General features: G+C 42.2%; 1 protein-coding gene across 14 annotated transcripts in view; it reads left to right on the top strand.

Moving 5' to 3' along the window:
* The window catches only part of dmd (dystrophin), a 179,903-nt gene that overhangs the window by 151,372 nt on the left and 9,005 nt on the right, over positions 1-19,526 (top strand). For 8 of the 14 annotated variants that reach the window (XM_079672703.1, XM_079672693.1, XM_079672705.1 and 5 more), the window contains 14 exons: positions 801-863; positions 1,857-1,920; positions 3,641-3,701; positions 6,079-6,114; positions 14,135-14,196; positions 14,295-14,369; positions 15,215-15,416; positions 15,510-15,595; positions 15,727-15,884; positions 16,800-16,966; positions 17,528-17,639; positions 17,958-18,094; positions 18,341-18,379; positions 19,084-19,149. In XM_079672703.1, the coding sequence (XP_079528829.1) occupies positions 801-863; positions 1,857-1,920; positions 3,641-3,701; positions 6,079-6,114; positions 14,135-14,196; positions 14,295-14,369; positions 15,215-15,416; positions 15,510-15,595; positions 15,727-15,884; positions 16,800-16,966; positions 17,528-17,639; positions 17,958-18,094; positions 18,341-18,379; positions 19,084-19,149 (1,328 nt within the window). Of the gene's footprint in view, positions 1-800; positions 864-1,856; positions 1,921-3,640; positions 3,702-6,078; positions 6,115-8,568; positions 8,814-14,134; positions 14,197-14,294; positions 14,370-15,214; positions 15,417-15,509; positions 15,596-15,726; positions 15,885-16,799; positions 16,967-17,527; positions 17,640-17,957; positions 18,095-18,340; positions 18,380-19,083; positions 19,150-19,526 lie in introns of those variants that run through there. The other 6 variants (XM_079672702.1, XM_079672704.1, XM_079672700.1 and 3 more) reach the window with 4 other exon arrangements.

Genomic DNA, 19,526 nt, shown 5'->3' with positions numbered 1-19,526 from the left:
GATTCCTGGGCAGAGACGGGCACCACGGTGACACCATGGTGACGGGACCAGCCGGTCTGTCACTCTATATATATATATATATAATAAATATTTAAGACAGGCTCAGTTTCTGCATTTAAAGCCGTCATGAGCATTCACATTTAAAAGCATGTTAAAGTCAAATCAATGTAGTAAGGCTCAAGTTTTTTTAAAAGTAGGAATAATCGTGAAAGATTTGTACTTGTCTATATTTAAATTTTGAAACCTTGATCAATAGATTGCTCTCTCTGTTTACACTGATGTGCAGCAGCTGGTACAAAATTGTAAAAAGAGAATCAAGTATCTCATTTGGCCAGAAAAAAGGATTTGACAGCCAGTGTGTGAAGACTCAGTTTCCATTGCAGGTGGTGAGCGGGAAGTGTGCCCGGGAATTATGGTGTGTGTGTGTGTGTGTGTGTGTGTGTGTGTGTGTGTGTGTGTGTGTGTGTGTGTGTGTGTGTGTGTGTGTGTGTGTGTGTGTGTGTGTGTGTGTGTGTGTGTGTGTGTGTGTGTGTGTGTGTGTGTGTGTGTGTGTGTGTGTGTGTGTGTGTGTGTGTGTGTGTGTGTGTGTGTGTGTGTGTGTGTGTGTGTGTGTGTGTGTGTGTGTGTGTGTGTGTGTGTGTTACCTGCAAATTCAGGTCACTTAGTTAATTCACAGAGTTTTGTCGTGCCTCAAAAGGTCGAAGCTGATTGGTTGGCGCGGGGACATCTTGCAATCTGAGTCATTCAGACAAATTCTTCCTCAACAATCCCACTCCTCTCGTTTGTACGAATCTAATTAGGTTACCGTGGATACGGGGAAAAGGAACTCAGGCAGAAATGGATTGGGTGAGGTGGACTCCAAGGTAATTTTATCCATTGGTTCCTTGTCATCAAAACCCAACCCAAAAAAAGAACTGGTTATTACCGTCATAGCTTCGTCTGTTCTCATCGCATACCATGAATCACACACACACACACACACACACACACACACACACACACACACACACACACACACACACACACACACACACACACACACACACACACACACACACACACACACACACACACACACACACACACACACACACACACACCACACACCCCTGACAATGTGTCATCCATCTTCTTTTGGTTGCGGATGAAAATAAAAAAAATGTTACTTCTTTGGTTGGAAGTTGAGACCCTACCGTTTCCAATGATTCCAAGAACACTGTATTCATTTTTGAATGAATGTGTCTCTAATCAGAGTCTGCCAGAGCTCTGCATGCCGGCCCGAGCTGCACGTGTTGCCTGGAAACGCATAGATCATTGAACATCATACTGAATGTAGGCTGAGTTCAAATCCATTTGAGTATTGACCACTAGCCTATAAGCTACGTTTTGCAGGTCTGTGGGGCAGTAGATTCATGTGCTGCCTCCTACAGATCCTACTGATTTAGAACAATTATTTAAAATCCATCTAGATTTGAAGGAGGCTCGCAAGTGATCCTCTCTGATTCCTTCACTACACATGATATTATCTCCACCATGCTTGTCTTTGTGTCTCCTCGCCTCCTTTCCATTTCTCTGCTCATCCTTGTGCTTCTTGGAGTATATCATGTGTATTCATGTGACACAAAGTGTATTCCTACCATGGCTTTATGAATGCATTCCTCGCTTTGAGGAAGCATATGGGCTGGAAGTTTCCATGTGATTCCTCGGATTATATTTCTCCTTTTCCTAGGAAATATGGATTTCTCACCCTTTGACTTGAAAGTATTCTCATTTCATGCTGTCAAATCAGTCATTAGCGCATGAGAATCCTGATCTTTTCATTTATCTTTGCATTTATTTTCATATTTCACCATCAGATGTCCATCAGTGAACATCTGAAGCAGCTGACAGACGCTCACAGGGACTTTGGCCTTCTGCACGGTGAGTAACACACACTCACACACCAGTTGAAAGTGGGTGTAAGAAAGGGACGAGACAAAATGTGTTAGACTAAATGAATCACTTACTGGCACTCAATAAGTGATGTGTTTATTAGTTTGAGAGAGAGAGACAGCACTCAACTGTCAAAAGGTCACTAAGTAACTGAATAAGAGAAGAGGGAAAGAGTTTTTAAAGCCTCGTCTGGTTGCTAATTAGTGGATTGATTTACTTTAATTTTGGGTATAAAAACATTATTCTTAAAAAAACAAACATGAAACCGCCTGACATATGTTGGGATGATCTCACACACGTCCAATACTCGAGTGGATGATCATTCCATAAGAACAACTAGTTTCTCTCTATGCTGTTCTCCTTTGGGTCTATGTTAATGATGTCATTATATAACTATGTCATTCTGGCGGAAAGCTTGAGGGTGTAGCAACAATATCACATTTTGACCATTTGCTTAGCAGGGTGAAGGTTCAAATCTTTGTCAAACTCAAATGTTTAAAAAACACATACAAATGATTACTTATAATTATGATTCAAAGATTTTATTTTCATGCACACAGCGCAGTTTTGGCATTGGAAATCTGAAGTATAACAGAAATGAAATACCGTACGGCGGAGTCAAATAGTGCTTTTTGTAATAATATATACATATGTGGGTTGATAAATGTGCTGTAAAATATGAATACTTATGAATTATTGAACTTGATAGATATCATTTGGCATATTTCCAATGTAAGTACAGTTTGCTGGCCGGTCAAATATATAAAGCACATTTACAGTCTTCGATTCTTACTGTCTTTTTTGTCTTGAATTCTATTTTCAAAGGAGCAGAGATATCATTTTTTTCCAACAGCAGCAGATTCAATTGACAAGAATCCCCCAAAAAATGAAACAAATTCGAAAGCAGCCGCAAGCGATAGCTGTTTCTCTTGCACTTGATTAAAAATGGATTAAAAGCACCACAGGGGGGCAGAAAACAAGTAGAAGCAAAAAGTGAAATCAACACTTGAGATATAAATGAAGTGGGTAAATAGAAATGACACAATCAGGTCAGATGGTGGAACAGATTGGAGAACAGCCCCCACATGATATAATATCGTAATATCCCTTCTATTTAAATGTCTAATATTCCCATAGTCACATTTGACCGTGCATTAATGTTCCTATTAACTTTATAATTGAGCTATATTAAAAATAACAGGGCAGATTAAGACTGGGGGGGCTTAAAAAAAAAAAAAAGAACACTGTTAATTGACACGTTGTTCATATCTTACTGCTATGATCTACACTGCATGTGTTCTGGCACTTGTCCCACGATGCATCGTTCTGTTTTGAACTGCAGCAAATGTTACCCGTGAGGCCCAATAATACAGCGGGTAGTTTCAGCCAAGCGATCTGATTGGTCAGACAGGCGTTCCAACTGTGCTGTTGATTCCCAGAAAGCTCGGTCTGCTTTAGTGGTTGCTGTGCCAACGGTTGGAGGCATAATAACTTGGATAATTAGCAATATTTCTCATGTTTTTCATTATCATGTAGATTACTTTGAAGAAAATGATTCATGATTTTTTCGTAGCTGCTGCATACACACTTCCTGGGTGGGCATGCTGCTGTAAAATGTGTGTGTGAAAAATCAAAGGGGCCCTATTCTTTATTACATTTAAATTACATTTTTCTTTTCTTTTTGTACCTTCTTTCTCTGTTTTGGCAGGATCTGTGGAGAGCCCCTTCGAGCAGGGCATCTCCCCGAACAACGTGCCCTACTACATCAAGTAAGTACGGACCTCTGAACTGTTGTTAATGGAACAGTACCATTAGTACACATACACATTCTGACCTAATTATTCAGTACTAGTCCCGATGATTTTGACATGTGCTCAACACTGATTATTAGTTTGGTTAAATGTCATGAAATGAGCACGGATTTCTCACCTGAGTGTACTAACCTTTTAATAAACTTAAAGCGCTGTTCTGTGCATTGGCACAAAAAGAAGTATCCAACTTGGCAAAAGTATTAGAAATAATTGTAAAAATATGTTGGTATCAAGGCAAGGCAGGTTTATAAATATAGCTAGAACAAATGAAATATTTGGCTGACATTGACAAGATAAATATGAATAAACATTTATACAAAGCATACAATATTACAACCAACTTTTTTGAAATATTCTTTGACAAAATCAATCTTAGTAGGGGAAAGGTTGTAATCATATTTATACAATAATGCAAATAAAGTATTTTTCTACCTTATTCCTTTCAATTTTTACATTTGGGTGAATAACCCACTCTCATGTTTGTGTCAATCCGTTGTGGCCTTAATACATTCATCCCTGAAGAGAATGTAATATTGTTCTTTGACAAGTATAATCCAGTGTACTCTACTGAACTCTACTGAGCCTACAAATGTATGTCTCTCTTTTAAGGTAAAATTATTTCATTCCTAAATATTTCAGAAAAAAACTGGAGGATTTGATTTCAATGAAATGTTCTGCAAATGGATAAATCTTTTTAATAAACCATGTACGGCCTTTGTTTGAGTTCCCAAATAATGTGGATGAAAATGAAGGGTTAGATCATTGTGACTGACATTCGCCGTGTCTGTTTCAGTGTGTGCATTCTCAAAGTGAGACAACAGAAAACACTTTAAAATAATGATCTGGTATATTTCTAAAAGTCAAAGTGTATTGTCTGTTTTTAAGGAAGTGAGATTCTGCCAAAAATATTGACTTTGAATCCTTTGAGCTGGATTGATGCAGTGTTGCTTGTCTGCTAACTACAGTTTGTTGTTTCGCCCTAACTGTTGGCTTGCCTTTTGTCTAACATGCATCCATTTAGCCTCTCTGTCTTTGTTGCTTTGAATAATTCATCTAACGGTTTGTCCTTTCACATTTAGCACATATATTCCTTCAGTAATCCATTTATACATATATACATGTAGCCCCAGATAGCATTAGGTAACCACAGCGAATCGACCCTGGGTCAGAACATCAACATGTGGTAGTTATGTAGTATTGGCTTATTATTTGCCACCTGAAGGAATAAGATTGGTTTTGACTTGATAGCTCTTCCAAGGTCTCATGATATTCATACAATGACAATTCTAGAATGTTTATTTATAATTATAGAATGTTGACTCAAAATATACATTATCTCCTTCATTATGTCCCAAACCAGCTTGTAGAGCAGTTGGGCTTCTGTGGATGCTGGGAGACCGTTCAGAGACTGTTCAGGACTTTTCAGCACCCATCAGCAGATAGCATACGTCCTGGAGGGGGGGGGGGTGTTGCACAGTAGTGAGCTCTGTCTGGCAGCTTGTGCCTCAGCGCCGCAGGGTGCACAAACAGGCGTGTTGTTACAGCAACTCACTGAGTTAAACATGTTGATGTGATAATACAAAATAAATCTTAGCACAACATGCAGTTCCTGCACAATTAGATGTTTTTGGTAGCGGTTTGGTTAGGAACTTTGGATTCTGCACTTTAAAAAAAAAAGGAAGACCTTTCTCTTCTTACAAATAAAAGTATAAACAATAAGACGCACACAAGGTATGGCATGTAGCTTAGAATAGCTAATGTTGGCTTGTGTTACATTTGCCTGGTGCATAGGTTCAGCTAATATGTTTGAACAGAAGAACATCGTAAAATACTCACATTCAAACTCGACAGCACTAAAATAAACTAACAAATCCAAATAAACCCCTTAATTAACTGAGCTGGAAAATGTGCCGTCTCAACACCGTTTTTCACTACTGTCTCTATCTCCCTATGGTTCATTGAACATTTGTGAGGAGTAGCTTCGTCCCAAAGCTTCTAGCTCAATTTATTTTGCAATTACACAACCATTTTTGAGGTGATTAGGCCTTTATCCTTTCATTGACACAGAATGAACTCTCCACCTCACATTCCTTACCCATTGGTCAGAAGAGCCCCACATTGTGATTGATATATCCCGCTCGTTCTTCAGTGGAGACATCATACAGTAGATTGCATGGATTTGGTAATCACTAACTAGCAGTTTGGTGTGTTTGAGTTAACACTTTAATGTTTGACGCTGATTTAACTGCAAGTGAGAGAAACACACTCACCAAAGAGAAAGAGGAGGAGGAAGGAGGGAGGGAAAGAGAAGTGACAGATTCTCCTCTTCATGCAGTGAGAAAGCTGGACCTGACCTGATGACGGAGACCCAGTGAGTGCCAGCTGACCACACACACACACACACACACACACACACACACACACACACACACACACACACACACACACACACACACACATACAATACAATATGGATTTATATCACACACATAATGCACATTTCATGGCCAAAAGTATGGCCTGGGTGGATCTAATGAAGGACGTCATTGAGTTGCATCATGGGAAATGTGAAATAGGTTTGACAGATGCACGGGATAAAAGTCAGGTTACTTCTACTTCTGTTGCTTCTCTTTTTGAAGGGTTTCAAGCCATGAAAGCAATCCCAAAAGTGTGCAATGTTTACAGGCGTGTCTGCATACATTTGGCCACATAGTGTCCATGCACGCATTGCAGACTTCACACACTATAAACCCACACAGCGGGGAACATATGGCACACCAACTGCTTCTTGTGCACATTTAATTATCTGCTTCTGGAGATGGTTTCAAACTCAAAGCTGCTACATCCACCTTGATATCCATCCTGTGAGTTTGTGTTTGATTTGCCTCACTGCGAGCATCCTCCCCCACGAGTGGAGTCTAAATCCACAACCTCCTACACAAACACAGTCAGCTGCAAAATGACGTCCGAGAGCCTAAAATCAGCAATCATGAAAGTTGTGTTGAATCCGTCCCTCACACACCTACACACACTCAGGTACACAGACACACTGTTGTGATGGGATAACATAACAGTTGAGACTTGTCCTATAAATTACAGGCTGTTCCCTCTCTTTGCTGGTGCAACATAGCCTACATTTCTCAAGCCTTGAACACAGATTCCCAAAGCAAAGAAACCCCCCTCCCACCCTCTCTCTCTTCCTGTCTCTTCTCTCCTGTGTACCTTGTATAAGAAAAAATCCCTTTTGTCTCTCCCACTTTTCCTCTTTCTTTCTTCTGCCCCTCTTTCTTTCTATCTCTGTCTCAGCCTTGAACGTGAAAATATGTGTGCCTTGAAAAGCAAAGCGCCTCTCTCCCTCTCTCCCCCTCCCTCCCTCTCGTCCCCTCCCTCCCTCCCTCTCGTCAGGGAGGTGAAAAACCTCCTCGGATGGTGTGTAGAGGCTCCTTTGCTCTCAGAAACAGCGGGATGGGGGGAAGGGAGGCAGAGGCAGGGAGCCTGACATCCGCCTCGTCTAGCTAAATTGCATGAAGTTTCCAAGATGCAGATAGGGCTAGACCGGAAGTGAGCGGCGTTGAATTTCAAAATAAAAGGCATGAACTATGTTGGGTATTTAAAAAATAAATTACAACATATGTCAAATTGTTTAACCATCAACATGGCTATGGCTGAAAAAAAACCTTGGGGACCCTGATGTAAAATCAGGGAATGTCCTCTTATGTAAAAGAAGCTTATCACATCATTGCAAAAATAGTAGTACGTATCCATAAATACATTTGGAAGTTATTTAACTGTCACATTAAGTGTTAATGCACCCCATGTACTGGTTCCCTTTCACCCCCTCTATCTCATCCTTTCAAATATATTTCTGGCTTTAAACCTGACCCAAAATAACCTTAGAGTTATACATAATTATAGTTATTAGTATTACCTGCTGTATGAGGGATTGTGTTGTTGCATCGATGGCAGTCCATATGATCTAACAATAGGAAAAGGAACATATGCTGTAAAATCACTGGCGGTTCTAGACCAATTTGACTGGGGGGGCCACTGGGGGGCCAGTTATTTTCTGAGGGGGGCACAATAAATGCAGGACGAAAAAGAGAACTAGACAGTATGAAGTAATTGCGCATAAGAAAACAATGCAATACAGTTATTGGTATTTGTTTCAGTACACTTATTTATTTCAGATATATCTTATAGTTATTACTGTTAGCTTCAGCTTAAGTTATAGTACAATTTTTGCACTAACACCATATCATATTTATATAAAAATAAAGGCAATGAACAGTTACATCTCTACTTTACATCTACAATTACACGGATGCAATAGTTTCACCTTCAATTATCATGGTAGTCTCTCGAAACGTAGGTTTCAATCAGTCTTTCTTGGATGCAACAGCCTCTGATGATCCCAGATGAAAAGTGTTTGTTTTTCGCGCGCTTCAGCCAGACAGTGAAAGTGAGTGCACCGCTCTAATGGGTCCGACTAGAATGACGAATAACGTTAGTTCTGCCTGTTCCGTCATTCAATAAATCGTGTAATAAATCATACATTTTTCATTTTTTTCCCTTTTTTCCCTTTTCATTTTTAGGGGGGCCACAGGGGGATCAGAGGTCAGTGTTAGGGGGGCACTTCCCCCCCCCCCTAGAACCGCCCCCCCCCCCTAGAACCGCCCCTGTGTAAAATAAACATTCCGTACAACATTAACTTGGCAAAACACACTAGGATATTTACTTATACAGCTTTAACAAAAAAAAAAGATCCCAACATTGTTCAGGTGGAGGGTTTTATTTTGGAAACCTGAAACGGAAGTGGTCTCCGTTGCACTCGGGTGAATTGACCATCGTGTTTCGCTGGCCAGTCCGTCTCTGCAAACGCTGTCTTGCAGAGGAACACACACATACGTAGGCTACACACGTTAATCTCGGACGCCTCTCTCCGCTGGTAGAGAACGCTTGGTCGGACCGCGGAGGGGTCGGGATATTGCCTCGGTTCTGCCCGGGAATCGGTTCATTTCTGCTGGACGCTGAGCGCTGTGATCGGCCGGCGATGCGGGAGCAGCTTCGGAAGTGAGTGCTGGGCTGGGGGGCTGTTTATGGTGGTGATTAATAATGGTGATGGTAATTGTGCTGTTCGTAATGCAGTAAACCTGTTCTCACGGACCTCACACTGGTTGTGGGTGTTCATGGCCAGCAGAGGAGCAGAGCTATCCCCCACACTCAGCAGAAAACGCACATTATTTCACTGTAGTGCAGAATATGCGCAAAACAGCCTCAAATTCTGGACATATGTACATTGACATTTTATATTGGACATGGGAAAAATATTTTCTTACTCCAAAATGCATTTCAAGTATTTTAAATAGCCTACATTTTGCTGATAATTCTGCAGCATGTCACAGTATTCAGAGGTTTACAATACATGTTTGCATACAAGAGATGAAGCAAATCGTGCATCAAATATAAACGGAATGTTAACACCTCCATGTAAAGGGAGGAAAACTATTGTTTTTGGTAGCCATTAAACCCTACCAGCCCGTTTCTTCCCAGCGGCTGTTGATAGTGGTTGTTGCCGGGGAACCAGGCGAGGTGCACGGCCCGGTGAGGCTCCTCGCCCCGCTGTCCCCCTCCGGATCCTAAACTCTGAAGCCTCACTTTGCACCCTTTCAATGGCTCGTCGCTGCCATGTTGGAATAAAAACAAGGGCATTGAGTGCCTTAAGGAAAACAGAATGCAAACGGTGCCCCGAAAGGGATTTGGGATAATGTATGCGTTTGGCTTAGAGAAAAGAGCCGTGCGGAGCGGCATTGTGTCACTGTGTTGCATTCCTTCACAGCAACACACGGAGGTGCATACACAATCACCTCCGTGCCAGCAGAGCAGCCTGGGCTGGATCAGTGCGTTTTTGCACGGTTTGTGTGCGGATATTTGAATGTTGGTCTATTTTCGAATGAGAAATAACGCCAGGCCTTATTTTTCCAGCGCAAACAGCGGCGCTGAAGGTGCATGTGTGCAGTTCCTCCAGATCATCTGCTGATCAGTAGTCAGCTGTACAGACTGAGAGATGTGGTTGTCCTGCACTGATATGGCATGGACCTATCCATGTGTGCGTGGAGTGATGGTGAAATGGGAGCAGGGAATGTGAGCTGGCTGGTGCAGATTTTTGGCACCAATGTGATTGCAGGTGTGTGTGTGTGTGTGTGTGGGCACTGATTAAATACAGCTGATAGATATACAGCCATAACACATACAGATCCAACTCTAGTTGCTGGATGGTGGTACTGACTTGCTCAGGCATGATTGTTATGGTGTGTGTGTGTGTGTGTGTGTGTGTGTGTGTGTGTGTGTGTGTGTGTGTGTGTGTGTGTGTGTGTGTGTGTGTGTGTGTGTGTGTGTGTGTGTGTGTGTGTGTGTGTGTGTGTGTGTGTGTGTGTGTGTGTGTGTGTGTGTGTGTGTGTGTGTGTGTGTGTGTGTGTGTGCTGTCTTTGTATTCAGTGTGGATGATTATCAACCACAGGATCTAGCTCATTCTGATGTATGGTTTTTAGGACACGTTTCTGCTCTCAGACATAAGAAACTTTTCCACATTTGAGCTGCAAGCCTTTCCCGTTCAGGTGTCTTAGTGTTTGAATTTCTAATCAATGACACTGGCTCTGATTGCAGAATCAACAAAACAACGTGATATTTCTGTATTAGCATATAAGAAAAAACAGAAATGTTTAAAGATTATAATATTTTCACTACTACGCAGGGGCTGGTATTCAAAATGATATCATTGGATTAAATATGGTTGCATTCAATTGTGGTCTGATCTGACAACGATTTCCGATCCTAAAGATTTGGATTCAGTTTTGGTAATCCCTGCAATTGGGCATTTACATACATTCATCCCATACTTCATGTATGAGTCAGTAGTATCAGTTATTATACATCTGTACTTATTCAAAGTAGTTGTTACTGTATTTTAAAATCATGAAAAATCACTGCTTGTGTCTACAAAGTCAAACTAATTAAACGTTTAGTCTTGCTGGGTAGATAATCTGCAGACAGCCTCCACACAAGCATCGGATCTGATAAGTAGTGACAATGAAGCCGATGATAGATTGGGCCTGTTTTAAAAGGGTTTATAACATCGCCAATGAGCTGTTTCACGAGAGAACAGTTGTTCCAAGTGTTATCTACAATCACTCGTATTTACCAGTGGTTTTAAAGCCAAAAGCTTCAAAAGATGTTTCTCCCTCCTTTCATGCAATTGCGCATTGATTAATCCAGAAAGCAGAGGCTGTGAAAACAAAACATTTGAATAAAGTAAAAATCGTGAGGAATTAAATATCACTTTGTTCCAGTTCAATCATTTATTTGTAGATCCTTGACTGTAGTTTTAAAGGTTTACAGTGGACAGGCCCTTCATTTCTGTGCATGCAGACAAATGCTAAAAATGAAGCTGGCCAATGTTCCAAAGCTAGTGTTATTTTCACCTCAGTGCGACACCACTTTGAGTGATTTTGACAGTAAAAATGACCCGCTAAAGTTGGAACCTTCTCAAAAAGTCCATGAAACTTGACAATTCTTTTTTTTTATAGATACTTGAAAACCTTTATTTTTAATTTGGATCACCTCCCACACTGGGGACTCCATTAATGGCCCTCACTGTCAGACAGTCTATTAGTGGTGGAGAGTTTCTACAGTCCATTGGTTAGTCTTGCCTATCGTCTACTCATCATTGAAGTGTGTGTGTGTGTGTGTGTGTGTGTGTGTGTGTGTGTGTGTGTGTGTGTGTGTGTGTGTGTGTGTGTGTGTGTGTGTGTGTGTGTGTGTGTGTGTGTGTGTGTGTGTGTGTGTGTGTGTGTGTGTGTGTGTGTGTGTGTGTGTGTGTGTGTGTGTGTGTGTGTGTGTGTGTGTGTGTGTGTGTGTGTGTGTGTTGCTGTACGTATTACTTAAACAGAGCAGCGAAGATCAATAGACAGACAGACGGCCATCTTTTCATTGTCTCCGTTGTAGCAAATCTTTTTTTAATTACCGTGTTATCAATAGACTAATATTTATACCAAAGTAGGCTTGATATATCAGGATTTATTTGGGAAAATCAAGCAATGCCATGTAAAATCAGACATAAGCACACTCAAAGGAATTTTAGCTTTATTTATTTCCATTTTCTTGTGTTTTTTTTACTAAGTTATTTATTTAAACCAGTTTTTTTTCTTTACTTCTTTTCTATCCCGTTAAATGGTGGGCGGGGTGTTGTGAATGTTGAATGCTGTTCCTTATGCTTGTCAGCTTCAATCAGGTCGCCCTCGAGCAAGGCAGTAGATCCAAGAGTGCTCCGCCAGCCTCGCCCAGTGTGCAGTAGTTTATCTTCTGACAGGTTACCATGCATTATCAACATGTTGGCTTGTCCTGGGGCCATGATACAATCTCTAGGCAGACAGTGTCTGCTTTTAAAAAGCATAAAGAAAGAGACAAAGCATTAAGCCCTAAATGGGTTGTTTTGCAGGTCAGGGAATTTAAGGTTCCATCTCAAAGCGATGATCTCTTTAGGGGGAAAATGAATGGGATCACTTCAGTTTTATATGAACATAGAAGGGCTTCTTATAGTTGTTTGCTACTAAGCATTTGCAGGTTCCCCATCTTTCTCAAGGATTCCTGTTTTGTCTCAGCTGATTTAGTGCACTAGACTCCATCAGTTGTCAGTTAGCATCCCATATCCAGCAGCTACTGCGTATTTGACTCAGCGCGGCTAATAGGAGCATTTGTCCGAGTGGCCCTTGCTGAGTGACTGAGCTACTGTTAGTACAGACTCGGAGCTTTGAGGATTTTTAAGTAGCTCTTCACCATGGGACCCCTCTCCTCATTATCTGGAGTGTGAGTATGGGAGAGAGGAGAACAAGGGCGATGCGGGGGGAAAAGCAGCATATGGATTATTGTTTGGCTGCTTTTCACACAAAGGTTAACTGCAGGTACGCTTGTGTGCCATCGACTCGACATGTGTGCTTTTAGCATCAGGGGAGGGGTCCGTTTGTGTGACAACGCGCCTCAGGACTGAATTATAAAGCAGAAAACAGTGGAGCTCAGCAGCACTGCATTTTTAAAAAGTGGTGTTATTTTTTAGCAGTTTGTTTGGTTCACTATGGATCGCCCTCTTAGCACACCTATTGTTCACATGTATGTAAGCTTCAGGTCGAATGTCACTAAGTACCATTACTGTATTACTCAAATACTATTTTTGACATTGAGTATTTACAGTTTATGCAAATATCTCACTTTTTACTCCACTAGATTTATTTAACACTCCTGTTACTGGCTACTTTTTATATACAAAAACACATGATACACATATATGCTTGTATGATATGATGCAGTACTGTACTACTAATAAACCCATTATACAACACTAGTTCTTTAAACATCATCATATTCTGTTACAGTACATGGAAAAGAAGCCTGCCGTTCTGAAGGCATGAATCACACACATATTCCCTTTTGACTGTTTTAACTGACACACACACACACACACACACACACACACACACACACACACACACACACACACATACACACACACACACACACTCACACACTCACAGGCAAGTCTCCTGTGAGTGGCGAGCAGCAGTCACGAGGAGAGGATGTGTGAGGGGAGAATGACACAGCAGCCATGTATCCCTCCGTGTCCTCTTTCGTCCTCTCTTCCTCTATCACGGTAGCTTGTCATTTTCTAGAATATAGAAGAGAGAAAGTAGGATTAATGTCATAGTGTGGGATTTAAAGGAAGCTAATTCATCAGTGCGTATGATCATTTCTGTTACAGGCTTTTCCTTGTTTTAGGAAGGCAGGCGCAGGTGCAGTCGCTGGACACTAGTATGATGTTCTTATGCTGTTTAAATAATAACCTTCAGATTTGACGTACTTTCTAGAGGGTTTTATAATCTGTCTATTTTACACAACCAGTGTTCTATAAGTCCTGTGAATATGGAAAATGCACAAGGCTTGAAATACATGATGGGATGGCAGCGTTAGACAGTCATGGCTGTGGTCCAGGCAGATATCTCAACGATTGACTATATTGACATTAGACGGACATTCATGGTCCCTGCAGATGTCACTGTCAATTATTGGATGGATTGCATTTGGTCCAGGCAATCATGTTCCCATCAGGATGAGATGTAAGGACTTTGACGATCCATAACACTTCCTCTAGGGTCATCATCCAATCAAATATGTAATCATTCAACAATTAAAGGTATAACAACATTCTGGTACCTGCAAAACTCAGCAGTGTTGATTAGCAAATGTAGCGCTATGTTTCATGACCAATAAGGGGAGCTTTAGGGTGATGATGTGTTTGATCTACTCGACATCTGACCGTTCCGTCTTTTTGAATCCCTCTCCAGCCACCAGACCCAAACAACATGCTGGGATCATCCCAAGATGGCCGAGCTCTACCAGTCTCTGGGTGAGATGCCAATTCATACACAGACAGAAACAATGGAGCCGTTACCACCGATGTGTCCTTGCTCTTCATCCCTAACTCTGTTTCTTCTCGCCCTTTAGCCGACCTGAACAATGTTCGATTCTCGGCCTACCGGACAGCCATGAAGCTCAGGCGCCTGCAGAAGGCTCTCTGCTGTAAGTACTCTCTATATATAGTTTTCTATACTTCTCCTGAATGTGCATCACACATAGTTCAAGTATGCTCTCTGTGTCCATGATTGTTTCTCTTATTGTGTTCCAGCCCTCCTACACTCCTCCTTTGTTCTTCCTTTCCATGTCTGTTCTCTTGAATTCACCTCATTTGTCACAGCTTTCTTCTTCTCCATCGTCTCCCTTCATTTCCTCCTTTGTCTATTCTGTCTTCCACCTCCTCCTCTTTTTCTTCTTCTCTCTTCTCTTGCCATCTCTGCTCTGATAGTCTACGTGTGTGTGTGTGTGTGTGTGTGTGTGTGTGTGTGTGTGTGTGTGTGTGTGTGTGTGTGTGTGTGTGTGTGTGTGTGTGTGTGTGTGTGTGTGTGTGTGTGTGTGTGTGTGTGTGTGTGTGTGTGTGTGTGTGTGTGTGTGTGTGTGTGTGTGTGTGTGTGTGTTCACCCTTCTCGTCTCTCACTGAGGAGTGTGAGCCGCCTACGAGCTGTTACAGTATGTGTGATATGTTTTAGGGCGGGTAGCTGGATCGTGCCACATAACACTATTTATGGAAAGGAGGATATCAAAATAAATATATCTTAAAAAATGTTTTATTAAGGAAATAGTCTTGTTTGTATTTGCATTTCATTTGATATTGAGTACGTCCCAAGGTGATGTAAAGTAATCAGATTACATTACTTAATATAGTGATACTAAGATTAGGTTACTGAATACATTTCTAAAGTACCCCTCCCAACCTTGTAGTGGACACATTAAGGTCAGCAGCTTTTGATGGAGGACAGTGAGCTCAGCTGTGTGTCTGCTAACCCACAATCCTCTGTTTCCGTGTGCAGTGGATCTGCTGAGCATGCAGATGGCGTGCGAGGTGTTCGAGCAGCACGCTCTGAAGCAGAACGAGCAGCTGCTGGACATCGCGCAGCTGGTCACCTGTCTGACCAGCCTGTACCAGCGGCTGGAGCAGAGCCACTCTCACCTGGTCAACGTCCCGCTGTGTGTGGACATGTGCCTCAACTGGCTGCTCAACGTCTACGACACGTACGTCAAGTACAAGCACAACGTAGTAGTAGTAGTAGTAGTCGGAGTTAGATGGAATTCGTGCTCACATGTTTGTTTTGTTTGTTTGGTCAGTGGTCGCACCGGAAAGATCCGAACCCTGTCGTTCAAGACTGGAATCATCTCACTCTGCAAGGCTCACCTGGAGGATAAATACAGATGTAAGTCACTCACACACACATTACGCACTTTGATGACAAACAATTACAATATTTGAGGTACATCCCACCTTTAGGATGCATGTAGTAATGTATGTGGTATTCTTGTAACTGTCTACCTCTCCTCTGTCCAGTCTTGTTCAGGCAGGTTGCCAGTGCGACAGGTTTCTGTGACCAGCGGCGCCTGGGCCTCCTCCTCCACGACTCCATCCAGATCCCCCGGCAGCTCGGAGAGGTCGCCTCCTTCGGCGGCTCCAACATCGAGCCCTCCGTCCGCAGCTGCTTCCAGTTTGTACGTCGCTCCCTCACACAAACTCTTCTTTTTTAGCTTTTGAGTTATCTTAGTCATAATAAAGGCACTCATGCATGATGATAAGAGGACTGCAAAAGCCACATGCACTGATGCCCGAGGCCCTCTAGATGAAGATAACATATGAGCAGAGTGCACAAAATGTCACAATGCTTGTCTCGTTAAAAAAGGGCAAATGGATTGTTGCTCAGAGATTTAGAGAACAGGACAAACAAATGATAAAACCAAGGATTATAAAACAAAAGGGATAAAAAAAGTTCATGACTCCAGTAAACAGGGCCAGAGTTAGTCTTTGTCAGAACCACAGCCTGAGACACACACACACACACATGAGGTGGACCATCTCATCTTATGTAGCCCTAAAATTGCTGGAGTTAGCTTAGCATCATCCCAGCTGCTCATGCAACATGCATGTGGGCGTGAGACAGAAAGAGGGACATGGGGGGGGGGGGGGTCAATTCCATGGAAACTCCAAAACCCCGGAGTTCCCAGAGTCCCTGCTGAGGGGAGAGCGGTGGATGAAGCCAACATGTTGTCTCTGGGTATTTTTCCCCCGTCTGTCCAACTCTTTTATTTATAGCAAGCGAGTGTTTTTAACAGTCATCATGAAATGTTTTATTTGCTTCGGACTATTTTCAGCGGCGTATTTATCAATATTTGGTTCTCTTGTTAATATTTCTGGCACAGGAAGTCGTATCTAGAATTGAGTCAAATGTGTGTGTTCAAAGGGGATAAAGAAATGGGTTTTAACAGTTTTTTGACAAAAATGCAACTTGATTACAGAGACTAAGGAGATATGAAGCTCGGATACAGACTAAATACCCATTAATAATATGCAATCAGGTCATGTTTTGATTGATTTACACACTATGCTTACCATGACTTCTTCTTGTCCAGGCCAACAACAAGCCGGAGCTGGAAGCGGCCATGTTCCTGGACTGGATGCGCCTGGAGCCTCAGTCCATGGTGTGGTTACCCGTCCTGCATCGCGTGGCCGCTGCAGAGACCGCCAAGCACCAGGCCAAGTGTAACATCTGCAAGGAGTGTCCCATCATCGGGTTCAGGTGCGTACAACCATGAAGCATCACCACTCCTCATGCACAGCAAATGTGCCTTAAGGAACACATTGTAATCTGCAGAGTTGAAGCCATTTTGCCCCAAGATATTATTTTAAAAATCAAAATAAATGAACAATATTTATATAAAGATGAGAAGTAGCAGAGCAATAGAGCAGCCTATGAGTACGTAGAACTGATTGATGGTGTGATTATACTGGCTGTCATATGTGTAGCCTCAGCCCTTTGATGCTCAGGAAGCTTTTCGTCCCGCTTCAGGTTGGGCCCTTAAAGGAGGTGTGTCTGTGCTATTCTTGACAGTGATACATTTTAATGAAGGGAATAAATATGTCCTTTAGTTACTTGGCTGAAAGAACTTTAACTACTCCTACCCTGGAGAAAACACAGCCATAAATCCCCCTTTTATTCCCTCTGTCTTTATTTTATTTCCTCCTGCTTCTCCACCTTCTCCCTTTTTCTCCTTGCTCTCTTTTCTTTTCACTCCCACATCTCTCCAACCCTCCTCCTTTTGTCTGGGCTTTCTTGACCTCCCCTGCTTTCCTTCCCCAGATATCGGAGTCTGAAGCATTTCAACTATGACATTTGCCAAAGCTGCTTCTTCTCCGGTCGCGTCGCCAAGGGACATAAGATGCAGTACCCCATGGTGGAGTACTGCACTCCGGTATGAATGTATTTATATTCCTGCTCTGCATTGTGTGTCGGAAAATTGGGATAATGGAAATGTTAGGGTGCCAGACTTCTTGAATAATGTTCATGCGCTGGTTATGAAGTGAAAACCATATTCTAGGCCTCTGCACTTCAGAGTCTTCATATGAAGGACTCACTTTAGCCTCCAAAGCTAACTTCACTCGCTAGATGTGTGAATAAGAGCAAAAAAGGGCTTGAAATAATAGAGACGTGTTCTACAAGGTGCGTGTGTGTGTGTTTGCCCCACTTTCATGAATGAACAATGCCCCCTTTGTGCCCTGTCTCTCTGCAGACTACGTCAGGGGAGGATGTCAGGGATTTTGCCAAGGTGCTGAAGAACAAGTTCAGGACCAAGCGTTACTTCGCCAAACACCCCCGCATGGGCTACCTGCCCGTGCAGACCATCCTAGAGGGGGACAACATGGAAACGTGGGTCTCTCACACACAGATCATGCTAAGAAAAAAGGAGCATTAAACTGAAACACCATAAAGAGATAAGCATCTTAAGAGGATGAATACTTAAGATTATGGAAATCCACATCATTCTAGTTTTGGCTCTAAATACACATACGGGTTCTTTTGGCTCATAATGACCAATGATGACTGCCCTTCATGATTCAGCTCCCATCATGCCTTGCTGTGATGTGTCATCATCTGTGTTTTTTTGTCTTTCAGTCCTGTTACCCTGATCAACTTCTGGCCTGTAGACCATGCGTGAGTTCCTTACACACACACACACACACACACACACACACACACACACACACACACACACACACACACACACACACACACACACACACACACACACACACACACACACACACACACACACACACACACACACACACACACACACACACACACACACACACACACACACACACACACACACACACACACACACACACACACACACACACACACACACACACACACATACACGCTCAAACACTCACAACAATACTTAATAACATTGAATTCTTTAAATCCAAAACAAACACAACTCCACCTCCCTGCAGATCTGTGATTCAGGATGAGTCTCTTCTCGGATTCTGACTTTAAACAGATCGGCAGTCTGTGTTTAATAGCTACATTTATTATCTAGCTCATTTTAGTAACCTGAATAACAAATACCACATGCATGTGCGTCATCATCATTCCTCTGCAGAACACACACATGTACACAGAAAGAAACACCAGTTGCATTCAGAATGAAAACTTAGAAGTGCAAGACAAATATTCCCTCAGTGCTTCAAGAGTCTGGCATATATCATGTTAAATTGGATTATCCTGACATTGTTCTTACTCCTCCACCTTTACTTCGTGGTGAAAACTAATGTATTGGCTTTTAACAGACACACGTTTACATGAAAAAGTGTCAAACCTTAGTTTTCCATTCTCTCTCTGTGTCGCAGGCCTGGATCGTCCCCTCAGCTCTCTCACGACGACACACACACTCGGATCGAGCACTACGCCAACCGGTAACACACTCTCTGCATTCACAGCAGCTCCAAGCAGCGTAGACTCACAGTGTTGCCAACTGAAGTCACCTTCCCTGTGATTCCAGACACCAGAAGCATTTGGATTGATGTGATGGAGAATACAAAAGCTGTGTTCATGCAGCCGTTAACTCACAGGGGATCGGCTGCCCTCATTTCTTGCTGACGTGTTTCAGGGGAACTCTGGTTCAGCATTTCCTTTTTATTACACTTAATAGATGGAAAAGCTGATTATTAAAGAGCTTTTTTAATTCTTTAAATTACATATGAGCGCTGTGTAAAGTCACATAACTCTCATTTACCTACTCGGGCATGTTTGAGAGACTTAAAGCAATTGTTTGCAACACAGTGAGTCTATA

This window comes from Notothenia rossii (genome assembly GCF_949606895.1).
Source record: "Notothenia rossii genome assembly, chromosome: 3".
Taxonomy (NCBI): domain Eukaryota; kingdom Metazoa; phylum Chordata; class Actinopteri; order Perciformes; family Nototheniidae; genus Notothenia; species Notothenia rossii.
Note: the sequence above shows the minus strand (reverse complement) of the source record. Positions and strands in the feature narration are given on the sequence as shown.